Raw genomic sequence first — 17,608 nt, 5'->3', positions numbered from 1 at the left:
GTTTAAATTTCGCTCAGTCATAATCAATGCGACAATCACACGCCACACACGTTCCTTCAAAGCACTGCTGTAAACAGCGGAAGTGAGCTAGGACTTTAAAACGTAGAGCGCATTCACTACGTGCTTTAGTTTCTTTACTATGGCATCAGTGCGGGAACTTATTCATGAGCCTTCGTATGAATTTATGTATAATGTATGTATAATGTATACGTATATATGTATGTATATGCACATATCGATATAGAAATACATACACATATTATACACACAAAAACAAATAGACATAAACGCACACAAATAAGGATAACTCTGTAGAGAGACAGAGAAAGAGAGAGAAATAGACAGTATCATATAAAGAGTAATTTCCATAGAAATAAAGGTATGGTTACATATCTAGAAAACATGCAAATTCCATTTAAACACATATTACAAATTACGTTACACACAATTATATTTCATTCAGTATCACTTTCATTATTATTTATTACATTAAAATAATGCTTGATGTTTCAAACATTTCTTACCGTTAAATTTTTTAAAACAGAAACAGGAGCTTTCAGCAGGAAAAGGGTTAACTCTAATCGATATGTGAGTAAATCTAAATCAGAAAGTGAAGGCAGTAAGCATATTAATAATAACTGTAATATCCTTCTGCTTCTTTTATTTTTTATTCTCTCTCAACAGATAGATGTGAAATAGGCAAGTATCGACAAGCGGTTTCTTTTTTTGTTACTGTTGTCTCCGGAAAGACAACGAATGCACTCTCTTTTTGCAATCTTTTGCAATACCGTTCCTCTGTTGCTTCAATATCCTTTATATTATTATTATTATTATTATTATTATTATCATTATTATCATTATGATTATTACTATTATTTTTATTATTATTACTTTTATTATTATTATTATTATCATTATGATTATTACTATTATTTTTATTATTATTACTTTTATTATTATTATTAAACAAACATTCTTTAGCATACATATAACAATAATTGTAATTTATAATTACTTTTATGGCGTGTTGGCACAAGCATTAAAGCGTTGGACAACATATTTCGAAGTCTCTATTGCGACTCTGCGTTTGGAGTCAAAATTTCACCGAGGCAACTTTACATTTCATCCTTCCCTGGATGGCAAATTGAGTACCAGTTGAATACTCGGGTCGACGTTATCGATTTACCCACTTCCTGAAATGCTGCTGGAGTCCTATTCAAATTTGAAATCCTCCAGGCGGCGAGCTAGCAGGATAGTAAACAAGTCGAAAGAAATGCTTGGCGGTATTTGTCCTTTTCTTTCCTTTATAACTCTTCAAATTCCGCCAAAGCTGACTGATTTTCGTGCGTTCGAGGATAATAAAATAAATAACAATAAAGCACTACGGCTGAATTAATATAACCTATTTGGCCCCAACCTCGAAATTTCAGGCTTTGTGCCAATACTAGAAAGAATTAAATTTTATGAAATGGCAGAATCGTTAGCACGCCGGTATAACATGTTTGGCGGTAGTTCTGCCTGGGATTAACGTTCTAAGTTCAAACCCCGTCCAGGTCAATTTTATCTTCCATCCATCCTGAGCGGATAAACTATTATAGTAGTAAATTACCGGGTCGATGCTATCGACTAGCCCACTTCCTTTACAAATACTTGACTTGTGCCAAAATTAGAAACAATTATTATTATTTGTATAATTATGATTTGGTTGGATTTGCTTGCTACGCTCCTCTTTAACTGGCAGATGCAGCCTTCCAAACCGTGCATCCCTAATATTAACAATTCTTTCCCTCCGTTTGCAAACAACAAATCCCAAAGGCTTCTTTATCATCCTTTATAAGTGATATATATATATATATATATATATATATATATAAGTGATATATATATATATATATCACACATATATATATATATACATATATATATATACATATTATATATATATATATACATATATATATATATATAGATATATATATATATATATATACATATACATACATATACATATATACATATATATATATATATATATATGTATATATATATATACATATATATATATATATATATATTATATATAATATATATATATATACATATATATATATAATATATATATATGGACAAGGTGCATTCCAAAAGTCTACGAATCTTTTCAAGAGAACATTTTTCAATTTTGAAGTTGTAAAAAAAGCTCCAATTTCTTTTCAACTAAGATGGTCTGACTTCAATGCACTTGTAATAGCATTTAGTGACAAACCTACTGAAGCCCTCCAAAGTGAAGATGTCCAGCTTGTCACAGCCCCCTTCATCTTCAAAAGGCTACTCTCGAATAGGGAAGGAACAAATGATGAAGGGATTGTAGGGAGGGTGAAGAACAATTATGATGCCCGTTACTCTTGAGTAGCTGGTTAACAGTATTTTCGTTACTGAGTGCCCTGGGAAAAATTTGCCCAAATTGTACGCATGGTTAGATCTTCCTGAATTATTCTGTGTCCAGTTGACACACCTACTCCAAACAGTATGTTCATTGTCTTTATAAGCACCATGTGATTATAAGTTGCGAATTTTCTCAACCAGCCCTGATGTTCTAATACCGCGCAATATCCATTCCTCTCATTGTGCCTTACATTCTCTCCACCATCCCTGGCACTCTCGAGCAACAAAAACGTTAGCCTCTAAGAAGTCTGAAGCAACACAGAGGCTTCTGTAGCCTTTTTACCCAGTTTAACGGAAAACCGTTATGAATAACGAGCACTCAGGTGTCCCCACTATATCTGGCAAAATAGTCAGTTGTGACAAGCAATGTTTAAAAGGGAGTGGTTAAAGTGCTTAAAAGTGCATCACCTTGAGTGTTGAATATCAGAAGTTGGGCGGTTCAGCATGTTAGATTCTTAGTAATGATATACTAAAATCCTACTCAACGACAGTTATACTTGCACTTCTCCCAAAATATTCTCAAGACTATTGGAATTCACCTATGCATATATATAGTTTTATATTTCAGCGAAATTAAGGTGGGGAGCATGCAATAGATTGTAGATGCCAAAGTGCGTCTCGCTTTTTCGAAATTTTATTTTCGCTGCATGCATTGAACAGTAAAACTTTTGTCATAGACACATAAAGTGTAACTGTTCTATGAGAATGAAAAAAAATTCTTTCCGAAAACACGAGGCCCTAAAAAAGGAAATTACCGATCATTAATATGTCCTGATAGAAATATATGTACACACTATCTATACTTACATTAGCTGTAAAACGTAGGTATACATACATGTCCACATACACGGCCACGCTCATACACACGCACGTATATATATATGTATATATATATATTATATATATATATATATATATATATATATATATGCATATATATTATATATACGCATATATATATATATATATATGCCTATATATATATATATAATATATATATATATAATATATATATATATATAATATATACACATATATGTATGTATGTATGTACATATGTATATATACGCATTAAAATTGAAAATTAATGCTTGAAACGGTTGTAAATATAAATATATATATATATGAATATTTTAATTATTTTTCTTCGGGTTTTGCTAAAGAATAAAATGAAAAGTGTGTACATATATATATATATATATATAACTTGTAAATTTTTCCTGAAGTGTCATTTTCGTGTTTTCAAAAGGTAGTTTTAAAACGTAGAAATCTGCCGTTTTTCGATTTTCAAATATGTGTTTGTGTTTTGTGTATTGCGTATCTAACAGAATTTTCCCCAGATTACTAGTATACAAAGCGCTATATATATATGGAAGTTGTGAAAAGTGAGCTCAGCCTGATAGAAATATTAGCTCTAACTTACATAGATTTTAGCCTAGTAAATAATAACACGAGAAAGGATTGCGTTGAGAAATTCTTATATGCCTAAATCTGTTTGATAAACCTAAACAGAGGCAATTATTAGTAGCAGTAATACAAGCATAATAGTAAAAAATAACTACCAAATCTTTGTAAGTCATTACAACAATATGAACAATTACAGTAGAAAATAATATAAAAAAATCTAAAGATTATACCCGCATGGTCTAGCAATTGCATAAATTTATCTAGTATATGCAGTATATTAGCTCAGGAATTGAAATTCATCTGGCAGAAATGCAAAAATGGTGTGCTTTATAATATTTATGATATGGAGGTGCCATTTTTTTATGATGTGCAGCAACAGCCCAAATTTATACGGAGCCCCTGTTTAAACGACTTAGAACAAGACGGCCATACTAACACAAAAGCGACGAAATTTAAGTAAGGAATAAATGTTAAATGACTGAAAATAATAGATATAAACATTAATAAATTTTAAGGTTAAAATTAGAAAAGAACGTGGACATTCACACGCACACACACATAGACATACCTCATCATATATACATATAAACACACATACATGCATATACACATGCATACACAAACATATATATATATATATATATATATATATATATATATAATATATATATATATATTATATATATATATAAAACAAAAGACAAAGACAGGTGTATATATATAGATAGATAGATATATTTCTATATATATATATATATATATATATAGTGCTCCCCGTTACATGATGGACTGGCAAAGGTGTATGTATACATTATCCATATCAGGTAATATAGTATACAGAAATAATTTTATTAAATATCTTAGTGTTTATTACAAATTATGAAATGAATACAGATTTCTAAAAGAAATATCTTTATAATATCAATATATAATCATACACAGAAAGTAAGACTTTTCAGTACCTCCTATAACTATTCAGTATTTTACTCCCCCTCTTCCTCCTATGTATCTATGATTATTTATCTCTCACTCTGTGTGAATGTTGCGTCTATTTACCCATTGCCTGCCGCCAAGCCTATTATATGCACTCAAACTGTATCTCTTATATTAACTCAAACAGCATCTCTCTATTTTTTTTTATTTCTCCCTCTCTCTGAACTGGAAAACCAACAAACCAACTTCTTCCGTCTTTCTTTTTTAAGTTCAGCTTTTTTAAGTTCCACCAAGGTCAGCTTTGCCATTGATCCTTTCGGGGTCGACCAAATAAGTACCATTTAAGAACTGGGGTAGGGGATGTTGCAATCGGAGTCTTTCTTCCATAATTTCAGACCTTTTGCCTATAGTAGAAATGAATTTTGTTTATTTTACTCAGTTTTATATATATATATATGCAAAAGTGTGTTTGTGTGTACATATATATATAGATGTATATGTTAAATATATATTATGTATGCATTAGTCAACATGTATGTATTCATATACACTTAAGAATTTACATACAAAGTACTTTTTTATGTTGTCATGTCTTTACATTTGATCTGAAGGAAAACCTTTTTTGTTTAGCCTGTTTTAAGTTTCGTCAGAATTAAAAACAGTTCTGTAGATAAAACATTTCTTTCGCCCATTTATCTGTTATTGCTAACTATAGGCATGAACTTTTGGAAGAGTGCACACATTTATGACCAACAGAAACTTCTCTTGTTGAATGTTATACAAAATCTAGAATAATGTGTCTTTGTATGAAATACATATACTGTTGCTCAATACAATTGCATAATGTGTATTTAATGAACATATGAATATTTATTACACGTATTTAAATTGCATATCGTTGATTAACCGTACACCGTAATGTAATTACATGTATACATCTCGAATGTAGCACGCAAACATATTCATTATATCTGATGTGAGGTATGGCAGGGTACAAACCCTCGCGTTTATTAATTATATGCACACAGTTATTGCTTGAAACCATGTTTTCTTACCAACAAGATATGAAATGTCGTACGCTTTTAGCATTTTAAGGTACATGATGCTCCGCTGCGGGATACTTCATGTGGTTTTTAGAGAAATAGCAGCCAAACTATGCATTATTGTTTTCAAAGGAAACACTTTCAAAATAATAATGCGATATAAACATACTGAAAAGAGTGGAAGATATTAATGTCTTGTACATCTCAGCCTGATCAGTCAAACGTAACCTGAAAAGCAACAAGTAACTAGGCATGAAAATTGTCCTGTTTTCCTGAATAGTAATGTTTTTATATCCTTCAATCGGAGATACATTTCTACAACGTCTCCTTCAAAATAATGGAAACATAATATAAACTGCAATAATTGGAGTAACACCATTCTTATCCACTTACTAATAAACTGTATGATGACTGATGCAAACATACAAAATGGTATACGAACGTCCGTGGTATGATATTCTTGTTATAATGCCCAGTGTTAATGATTAAACTTGATTTAGATCTACTCAGATTATAGTCTTGTATATAGCTCAGCTGTAACATATTAGTATTGCACTAAATAAACCATATCAGAGAAAGCCATGGTGATTTCGTTTACATCTGCAGATCCATATATGTGTGTGTATATACATATATGCATAAATATATACATATACAAACATATAAATAAGTATAGATACATACATTCTCACTCACAGGCATACACACATTCTCTCACACATCATATACATACATATACACATACATGCATATACATGTGGCACCCTGGGTAAGTGTCTTCTACTATTGCTTCGAGCCGACCAAACGACTTGTGATTGGATTTGGTAGACAGAAACTGAAAAAAGCCCGTCGTGTATATATATGTATATATGTATGCGTGTGCATATGTTTGTGTGTCTGCGTTTGTCCCCCCAGCCAATATCGCTTGACAGCCGATGTTGGTGAGTTTACGTCCCCATAACTAAGTTGTTCGGCAAAAGAGATAGAATAAGTACTAGGATTACAAAGAATAAGTCCCGGAGTCGATTTGCTCGACTAAAGGCAGTACTCTGGCATGACCGCAGTCAAATGACGGAAACAAGTAAAAGAATAAAAAAAATATATATCAAACGTGTACATATACAAATATGCTTACGTATGTTGTGTTTGCATGTTGGTGTGTCTGTGTGCATTTTTCTATATAGATGTAAGTATATATGTTCAGGAATGACTAAGATATAATTATTAACGATATTGAACGATATTACCAGCTTCTTTCTGTGTGAATATCATTTACAAACAATAATTTGATATCATATAATACAAGATTGATGAACGAACTCGAAGATCCTATCGGTTGCCTATTGCCATATTCTGTGTTGCTTGCCTACAATGTACTTTCTATCTAGATCGAAAGTATATCTTAGATCGATATAGGTAAACTGGAGTTTTGATAAGTATATCAATTGCCAGTTTATTTGTTTTGTATGCCTATTACACAATCAAATGACTAACTGAATATTCCATTATAGAATATTTGCCTAAGTTTCAACCGACATGTATATTTTATTTGCTTCAGTACCCTCACCCACATCACGCGGGTAGATTATCATGTGTACTTCGTGAATATATATATATATATATATATATTTAGATAGATAGATAGATAGATATAGATACATACATATATACATACATGCATGATTACATTCATACATACATATGTGTATGTGTGTGTATCTGCGGTGTGCATGAGTGTGTGTGTGTGTATAATCGGCTTCGATTTGTAAATGGGTCATGTTAAGTCCGAGCAGTCACTCTCTTACATAAACCTTCACTCGTTTTCTGTCTCTCTCGTACAAATGCCTATATGTAACATGATTACATATATATACATGTAATTAAGATTCAATTGAATTAGGTACTTAGGTTGAAGCACCAGGTCAGTCTGATACTGTCCACACACCTGGAAGTAAGGTAAATATGATAAAAAAAGTAACAGGATGTCAACTAGTAATGCAGTACGGCCGTATGTATGTACACACACACACACACACACACACATATATATATATATATATATATATATATATATATATATATATATATACATATATATGTATATATGTGTGTGTATATATATATATATATATATATATATTATATATATATATATATATATTTAGTAATGTATACATATATATACTAGTATGTATGTATGTATGTATGTATGCATGTATGTATGTTAGTATGTTCGAATATATGCATGAAAATATGTGTTTATATTGACAGTCTCCATTAGATAATCTATACATTGTATACTAGTTGAAAACATTTCTGGTATCTAGAACACTCGATCTTGCTCAATTCAGTACAGAAAATGTATCTCTCCACCTCAGCATTTTTCAATGTATATCTTTATACGACTTTACTCATCATGAAAGAAGTTTGAAACAGCCCCTTATAGTCTTATTATATATTATTCTCACTACTTTATGTTAATATTTACAAACTAATTAATTATTAGGATTTAAAATCTAATGATTATCTTGTTCTTACTAAAGATTCACTTCACGTAAGTGACATCCTGTGGCCCAATAAACTTAAACTTACCCGATAAGAATATATCTAACGCCCCGTGAAGCTGCAACTCTCGCTTAAATTCCCCAACTTCCTCTCAAAATCTACCAAATTGTGTTTTGCACCAGATGCCGAAATCTATAATTGATGTAGTTTTTCACATATTATGAGTAAAATAGAAGAGATGGTAAAGGAAAACTGGCGTTCAACATATTTTTGTATTTCTGTTTTGATATTTTTTATTAAATTTGTATTAATTCCTCGTTTCTCAATAAATTATTTCACGTTTGCCACCGTATAAATATGATAGCATTTAACATAAAATAGTGTATGTAGAACAATTAATGGTGTTTCACAACTGGTAGAGACACACACAAACGCACATTACAATTCTTTTAATTATAAATCAAAAATTTAATCGTTAGCTTTCCATGATTCCCAAAACGTCTAACCTAATTCTTCCATCAAGTAGCACTTAGAGGCCATGAGTGCTAAACAAACTGCAAATATTAAATATTAAAACGATATCAAATTTCAGAGTGCTTTTAGCTATTCATTTGGGGAAGGTACCATGTCGATCAAGGAATTGTTCTTTAAAGCTACTCAGTTATATAAAGAAAAACTAATTGATATTTATATATTTATAATTTAAAGTGTGTAACCCGAAGAAATATAAATGTTTATAGAACAGGTTATACAAAGAGTAAATTTCAAGAATAATGTTGTCTTTATTGACTTATTTGGTGCACAGACCGCTTTTTTTCAATACATGTCCGCACGTCCCATTTTCCTCAAACTATGTTTTAGTATTATAAAACGTCAAAGCTATTGTGAAGCTACTACACAGTGAAATAGGACTAAAGTGGCGTCTTCAGGTGTAAAGCTTCTATTAGTTATTCTCATTGAACACACAGTATCATATGAATAAGTGTGGAGGAAGCCTACATCTACTGAAAAATACGACCGCTTTACCATGAGATTCAGAGAATCTGGCTTCCAGACCAGAGTCCGTTTCATAAAGGTAGGAAATGAAAGGATTTCTGTGCCTATCATCTGATGACATAGTTTTCAGGTTCTTAAGGCAACGGCAGAAACAATTTATAAAGAATTCCATTTGGAGAAATAGAAATGAATTTTACAAAGCAAAATTTATCCTACGCTCACCTGCTCTCTTACCACAATGTAAGTACCTTGACTCTGGGATAACTTAAGAAACAAGGAAGATTGCAATAAGGACAGTAACATAAAATGTTGAAGCAGAATAATATCCAGGATTCATAAGTTGGAGTTAACCCGGACCACTTAGAATGTAATGAGCTAAGAACCGAAACAATTGCATAAAGAAAAGGGTCTTCTGTTCAGCTATCGCTACATGTTTTTTTTTTCTTTCTGCTAGGTGTAAGGTTTTAAATAACTTTCTTTGTTAAGAATTCGTAAATGTGTAAGCAAAATTATCCGCGTACGATAGATTCTGAGATCAAATTCTCGAATGTATGGACCCAAATGTTCTAATTACTGAAAATCATTCTATTTATGTTACATTACCCGATGTACATGGCACTTTAATATTTCTAGAATATTCGCTTTTTACATTATGTTACGGTTGTTTTATTTAGAACTAAAGCATGTCAAAATTAAATATATAGTTTTTCTTTGTCTACATTATAAACCATCGAATAGCAAGCGTATCAGTATTCCGAGGACTATTTTTTGTATGTGAAAAATTTAATAATATTATTTTATGTTATCAGGTTATGCCAGCGCTAAATGACCAGAAACATACCTTTTGGAGGTAAAATTGCGTAGATAAAATGTCATCATTTGCATTATTTACATTGTCTATATTATTTACATTCAACGGATATTTGTCCTCATCTTGTTTGTTGTTAACACAAACAAGTGTTAAAAACAAACAGGTTGAGGACAAATATCCGTTGAATGTAAATAAGGTAAATAATGCTCATAATTCCTCATCTCTTAAATATAGAAATGTCATCTTTGTATAACATCTAATTACTTAGAAATGATGGAATCATATCCGATCTTTTGTGGAATACGAAATGCAGTCACTTTACAAGCTATAAATATGAGCGTAAAAGTGTCAACTGGCTCGTTACACCTCCCTTTCTGTAGTTGAAAGTTAAGATGTCAAAATAGATTTATATTATACAATTACCATTGTAGTTCATAGCTTCTTATTTTGTAACGTATTATTTAACTGTACAGAATGACAAGTCTGCAATGTGCACAGCTCTCATTACTTTGTATTAGTCACCACGGTCCTGAAGACGACCATCTGAATGCTCACTGTATTTAACAGTGATGGATATAGAACAAATAAACTACCCAAAATATTACCAAATATATTTCAATAGAATCATGATATAATACTGATTCAGAAGTTTACCTTAAATATGTATTACTAATTTGTATTCAAGGTATGCAAGGTATGTATATTTAAATTATTGTGGCAGAAAATGAAGTGTTCAAATATCAATGTAGAATTGAATATATGTTACTTGCAATGTCGGTCTTCTTTTTATCATAACTCGGAAGTAAATGATGTGCACTTCTATTCATTGGAGATGTTTTGCGTAAATGTACTACAGAAAGCATGAATAAGAGTATACGTCTTCATTTTCCAAATAAAGTTAGTTGATATTCAATATGTATCAGGAAGCCGAAGATTTCTTCTGAGAATACATACAGAATTATTTTTTAGAATTGCTTTTCATAATTTTCTATAGCAAATAATTTTTACATTACTTTTCATTAACATGTCACTCACCGAACTGTTACAATATGTTTATCTTTGTTTTATGTGTTTACTTCAACATTATTAGTATAAAGCCCCGCGAAAACGAAGTGGAGATTGAAATTTAAATTTTAGATATAGAAAAAAAAGTTACCTGCCATATCAATTTTATATATTGTTTCGTAGGAAATAGCTTAAATTCAAAATGCAGCGATGCTGTTGATGTTATCAATGCAATATTGTAATGAATTATTCAAAAGGAAACAGCTCGTTCAACTTGAAGACAGAGGAATTGTTTTCTATTTCATTCTATAAATGGATATTTTATTTAATAATTCTTTAAAAATGTGTTCCTTCATGCAACAGAAGCATTTCAAAAAGATTAATTTAATATAATTTCTTCGTTTTCTTTTTTCGTAAGTTTTTAAAACAAAATAACACAACTGTCTCATTTAATATTTTTCATTCGCCATTCCATAAATGATTTAAAAGACACAAAAACACGCGCGCACACACTGCGTGTACACACGGACGCACACACGCACGCACGTGCGTTCCACACGCACACACACTCACGCACTCACAGATATAGACGCAGAGAGAGAGAGAGAGAGAGAGAAAGAAAGAAAGAAAGAAAGAGGGAAAGAAAAAGAAAGGAGGAAAGAAGGAAGGAAGTAAATAAGGAAGGAAGGAAGAAGGAATGAAGGGAAGAAGGAAGGAAGGAAGAAAGGAAGGAAGAAAAGAAGGAAGGAAAGAAGGAAAAGAGGAAGGAAAGAAAGAAGGAAAGGAGGAAAGAAGGAAAGAAAGGAAGAAGGAAAGAAAGAGGGAAAGAAAGAAGGAAGGAAGGAAGGAAAGAAAGAAAGAATGAAGAAAAGAAAGAAGGAAAGAAAGAAAATTAGCGAAAGAGAGGCATAACGAAAGAAAGAAAGGGAGAACTTATTTCCTAATGAACCTCAGTCAGAGACTGTATTCTGCACGTGTTCCGATGATAAAGTTTCCTCTCTTCTAATCCATTTAGATACATTCATAAACTCACATACTTAAGAACCATTATTACATATAAAACGTCTAAGTTTTTATGTGTATAAACAACTATTCTAAAACCCATTCTGATTCTAATTAAGCTCCATATTAATTGTTTGCCAATGTTGATAACATTCACGAAATAAAATAAATTTGCCTCTGTTAATTATACCACACGCGTTGTTTATGTTTACGCATTGGTCATTAATCTTTAACAGTATAAACTCCACGTTAGAGTTAAATATTGTTGATATATACAATCTGATACATCCTTCTCTGTGTCAAGACTTTATTGACGACTACTTCATTATGATTATTTTAATCAACTCACCTTCACAACTGGCTCTCCGTCGGCGGTGAGGAGAGAGCTGATTGAATCGACGAAACGGCCTGCTCGTCATATTAACGTGCAAGTGGCTGCATACTCCACAGGCAAGTAGTTCACAGAGAGATTCAACATGATAAAGAATGCGACAAAGAGTGGCCTTTTTTTTTTTAAGGCGGCGAGTTGGCAGAATCGTTAAAACGCCGGGCGAAATCCTTACCCGTATTTCGTCTACCGCTACGTTCTGAGTTCAAATTCCGCCTAGGTCGACTTTGCATTTCATCCTTTCGCGATCACTAAATTAGATACCAGTTGTGCACTAGGGTAGATATAACCAACTGGCTCTCTTCCCAAAAATTTCGGGCCTTGTACCTGGGGTAGAAAAGAAAGACTGGTCTTTTTAAAGAAAGGCATTACTGATTTTTTTTCCGACTAAATGCACTGAAGCAACGTAAAATAAAGTAATTTGCTTAAGGACACAACTTACCGTCCTGTATCGAACCTAGGGACTTACGATAGTGAGCCTAATACCTAACCACTAAGTCATGCGGCTTCACATTTTAAACATCTGTATAATATTAAATAACACCCTTACACCTATTTTTTCTATGATAATTTATGCTGGAGCTGCTCTAAAGAATCTCTCCGACCAAACAGATTCATGTTCATCGCTATTCCGAATATATTTTTTACATTGTTTACTATGTCCCTTTATTTCTTTTTAAATTTAGGTTAAGCTTGATGTGTTTTGAGGGAGATTTCTACGTTGTTTCTAGCCGCTAAAACCGTCAGGTAGAGCCCTTACTGCAATGGTTATGGTCCGTAGAATTTCGGAAACACATACAATAAATATTAACAGCGTCAATGAAATATTAAACTTTGTGATAGAAACTAAACTGTTCTATAGTGTATTGATTTAGTTTTACGCCCAAAACAAACCTTCGTATGTTAGTGGTAAAACGCCAACAGCTAAACAAGTAGACAGTGATACGAGCTGTGACGATTCTACAGTCGACATTTTCAGCTAAATGGTATAAACGTTTATTTGATAAAACATACATTACAAACTAAACAGAATAATATCTCACAAATTTCCGGCCATCCTTTGCTAGCTTCAATGGCTTGCTGAATGGTATTCATCACCTACTTTTTAATTTGTTTTTTTTTTAGCAAACTGACATGCATCATTTGTTTGCTGGTCTCCTTCCCACAATAAAGAGTTGTCAGTGAAATAAGGACTATCGATCTATCAATCTATCTATCTATCTATCTATCTATCTATCTATCTATCTATCTATCTATCTATCTATCTATCTATCTATCTACCTATCTATCTTTTGATTCATGTAGATATCTATGTGTATGTGTGTGGGTATGTGTATATATATATATGTGTGTATATATATGTGTGTGTATGTCTATATATGTGTGCATATATAAATGTGTGTGTGTGTCTGTATATATATGTATGCCTCTATATATATGTGTGCGTGTGCGCGTGTGTGTATTATATATATGTATATATATATATATATTATACGATTGTGTATTTATATATATTCGTTTATCTGATGTATATATTCCGGTGTAGTCAACCACACATCCACACACACACACGCACGCGCACACAAACACACACATGCATACAAGTGTATACAAAAATAGTTAGAGAAAGATAGGGGACAGAGAGTGAGAGAAAGTGATAATAAGAGAGGAGATAGGGATGAAAGAGTATAGTTAAATACTAGAATAACAGTTAATATTTCAACATTGTTTCTGTAGTTGTGCCACTAAACAAAATAATGCTGACGCAGCTATTGATTCTGATGATTAAGATGGTGCTAATAATGAGGATGAACTTCAAATCAATTTCAACGAAATCATTTTATTCAATTCAACTTTTATTTTACATTTGGTGCCAATGTTTATCCAAACCAGTGAGTCGGAAATCCCACTAACATTTGTTTCAATATATTTTTACTAAACCATTCGCCAAAACCACCGGCGAAATTTCACTATTGTTAGCGTGCCATCTCAGTGACATCTATCATTTCCTAAACCTTAGTAATTATGTGCAGGCGCAGGAGTGGCTGTTTAGTAAGTAACTTGCTTACCTTGTAAGAAACAGTATGGAAGACGAGGTTGGAAGGCATTGTAACGAGTACCTTCGTATCTGGCCAGCGGTTGGTCAACTTTTTTAGTTACCACCTCAGCAGTAAGATCAGGTTGGAGAAGTGGTACCTGTCACGTGAAAAATTCAGAAAAAGATGAAGGCTTGTGGAGAGGAAGTGGGGAATAAATGGCACCAAGTGAGCGGAGCCACGGAAAGAAAGCAAAGGTACTGCTCTGGTGTAGGATGCCTTTCCCTCGTGTTAAACATTGCTTTTTGCAATGTATTTACTTTTAATCTCATCTCTATGATAATCATTGTCAATTTTTAATCGTTTAAAGCTACTTCACCCTTTTATGTTTGTCTGTCCTTGTCCGTCCCCTCTATGTATTGCCTTATGGCAAATATCATGAAATAAAGTAGCTTGCTTACGAACCGCATGGCTCCAGGTTCATTCCCACTGCGTGGCACCTTGGGCAAGTGTTTTCTACTATAGTCTCGGACCGACCAAAGCCTTGTGAGTGGATTTGGTAGACGGAAACTGAAAGAAGCCCGTCGTATATAAATATATATGTATGTAAGTATATATATGTATATGTATGTATGTATGTATGTATGTATGTATGTATGTATGTATGTATGTATAAATGTAGGTGTATATGTTTGTGTATCTTTCTTCGTCGCCCAACATCGCTTGACAACCGATGCTGGTATGTTTACGTCCCCGTAACTTAGCGGTTCGGCAAAACAGACCGATAGAATAAGTACTAGAAGAAGTGTCACTCGTGTCTGCAGACAGGCCACATAAAAATGAACTGCTAACAGGACCATGGTAATGTCCTGGAACAGTCACTGGATGCCACCTCCCCTACCCGGTCAAAGGGAGAGGTGGATGTGGTTGAGGAGGCTTAAGCCCAAAAAGGATTAAAAAGGAAGAAGGCAGGTAACAATAGTTGCCTGCCGAAGGACCCTAAGGCTTCAGGAGGTGGGGTAGAGACTCCAGACAAAGCGGAAGAGCTCCACTCTCCCGAAGTCAGGAAGAAAAGAAAAAAAAGAAAGAAGAAGAATGGGTCATCGCAGTGGGGAGATGATGCGCTGTCTGCATGTCCCGAAGTTGTGAGACCCACGGTGGAGGAAACGACCCCCACCCTTAAAGTTGATGAATTAATTATCTTTTTCTACAAGGGCGGGGAGGTGGAAAATAGTAGAAAAACATAAAGCGACAGTAGATATGCTCTTGACACGGGATCCCGAATGGCCTCCGCAGCTATCTGCGGAGGTCATAAGGTTTCTCTTGTGGGAAAGGCTTAAAGGATTTGGGGAGGAGTGTTGCACATGGCCGGGTGGCCCTTACACGACTTACATTTCCTACATGATTGAGACATGGGAAATGGACGGGATACAGGAACTCAAGCGGCATTGAAGATAATGATGAATATATCGATGGATATATCGATGAATAGGAGGTGAAAAAGCCTCGTTATAGGGTTTGAAACCTCATCTTACTTTATTATTTGTAGTGGTTTATAATCTCAATTGCGTGTTTAAAAAAACATGTTAAGTAAGAGGTTTTAGTGCCTCTTTCTTGTAAGAGGTTTGAAACCTCATAATGATTTTTTTAAAAAAGAAAATATTTTTTATGTTTTCCAGAAAAAAATCCAATCGGCGGGTGTTGGGTTTCGTCTCTGATTTATTCATTTTATTTCATTTTCATTCATTTATGTGTTTGTCCAGCCCGCAAAGCTACACAATCTTTGTACTGTCTATGTGACAAATTTTATGAAATAAAGTAGCTTGCTTACCAACTACCTGGTTCCGGGTTTAGTCCCACTGCGTGGCACCTTCGGCAATTGTTTTCTTCTATAGCCTCCGGCCGACCACAGCCCTGTGAGTGGATTTGATAGACGGAAACTGAAAGAAGCCCGTCGTATATACGTATGTGTGAGTATGTTCGTATGTCTGTGTTTGTTCCTCCAGCATCGCCTGACAACCGATGGTGGTGTGTTTACGTCGCCGTAACTTACTGGTTCGGCGAAAGATTCCGATAGAATAACTACTAGGTTTACAAAGAATAAGTCATGGGGTCGATTTGATCCACTAAAGGCGGTGCTCCAACATGGCCACAGTCAATTGACTGAAACGTGTAAAAGAGTATAAGTGTAATGTCCTTAGTACGAAAATGAGTACACAATAGTACGCAAAAGTGCGCGAGGATTACGTTTTCATGGGTGAGTGAGAGGCCAAAATATATTTTCAAAACAATTGCTAAAGTAAATGTTTGCATTATCGACTAAATGATTAATAATATAACCGTGTTTTCTAAAATTCACCGGATTTGTTAAAATGCTAGAATGTTCATAAATACATACATACATACATACATAAATACACACACACATGTATACTTACATACATATATATATATATACATACATATATGTATATATATATATATATATATATATAATATATATATATATATATATATATATATATATATATAGGAGCACTCCGTCGGTTACAACAACGAGGGTCTCAGCTGATACAATCAACGGAACAGGTTCCTCGCTAAATTAACCTGCAAGTGGTTGACCACTCCACAGACACGTGTATCATTAACGTAATTCTCGCGAAAATTCAGCGTGACACAGAGTGTGACAAGGCTCGCTCATTGAAATACAGGTACTACTAATTTTTTCCAGGTGAGTGAACTGCATCAACGTTAAATAAAGTGTATTGCTCAAGGACAAAACGCGCCGCCGGGAATTGAACTCACGAACATACACTCGTGAGCCGAATGCCCTAAGCCACGAGCCTTTTCTGTATATATATCTATATATATATATATATATATATACATATATACAGAAATCCTGGATTGCTAGAAATCCAGGATCTTGAATTATTCAGTAATATTTTTTGGCTAGTCTATTTTGTCCCTCTGTCTTATCTCATGTTGCGACATGAACATTTAACGTGGTTCTTAGAGTCAGGGTTTTGACTGCTATTTC

At 33.4% G+C, this 17,608-nt stretch overlaps 1 protein-coding gene across 15 annotated transcripts in view; it reads left to right on the top strand.

The window, feature by feature from the left end:
- The window catches only part of LOC115215203 (protein lev-9), a 731,789-nt gene that overhangs the window by 535,738 nt on the left and 178,443 nt on the right, over positions 1–17,608 (top strand). For 9 of the 15 annotated variants that reach the window (XM_036505266.1, XM_036505263.1, XM_029784400.2 and 6 more), the window contains one exon: positions 685–699. The exons of the other annotated variants lie outside the window; for them this stretch is intronic. In XM_036505266.1, the coding sequence (XP_036361159.1) occupies positions 685–699 (15 nt within the window). The remainder of the gene's footprint in view (positions 1–684; positions 700–17,608) is intronic. 15 annotated transcript variants of the gene reach the window in all.

The sequence above is a fragment of the Octopus sinensis genome, linkage group LG8 (assembly GCF_006345805.1).
Source record: "Octopus sinensis linkage group LG8, ASM634580v1, whole genome shotgun sequence".
Lineage (NCBI taxonomy): Eukaryota > Metazoa > Mollusca > Cephalopoda > Octopoda > Octopodidae > Octopus > Octopus sinensis.
This window is presented reverse-complemented; position numbering and strand designations above follow the sequence as displayed.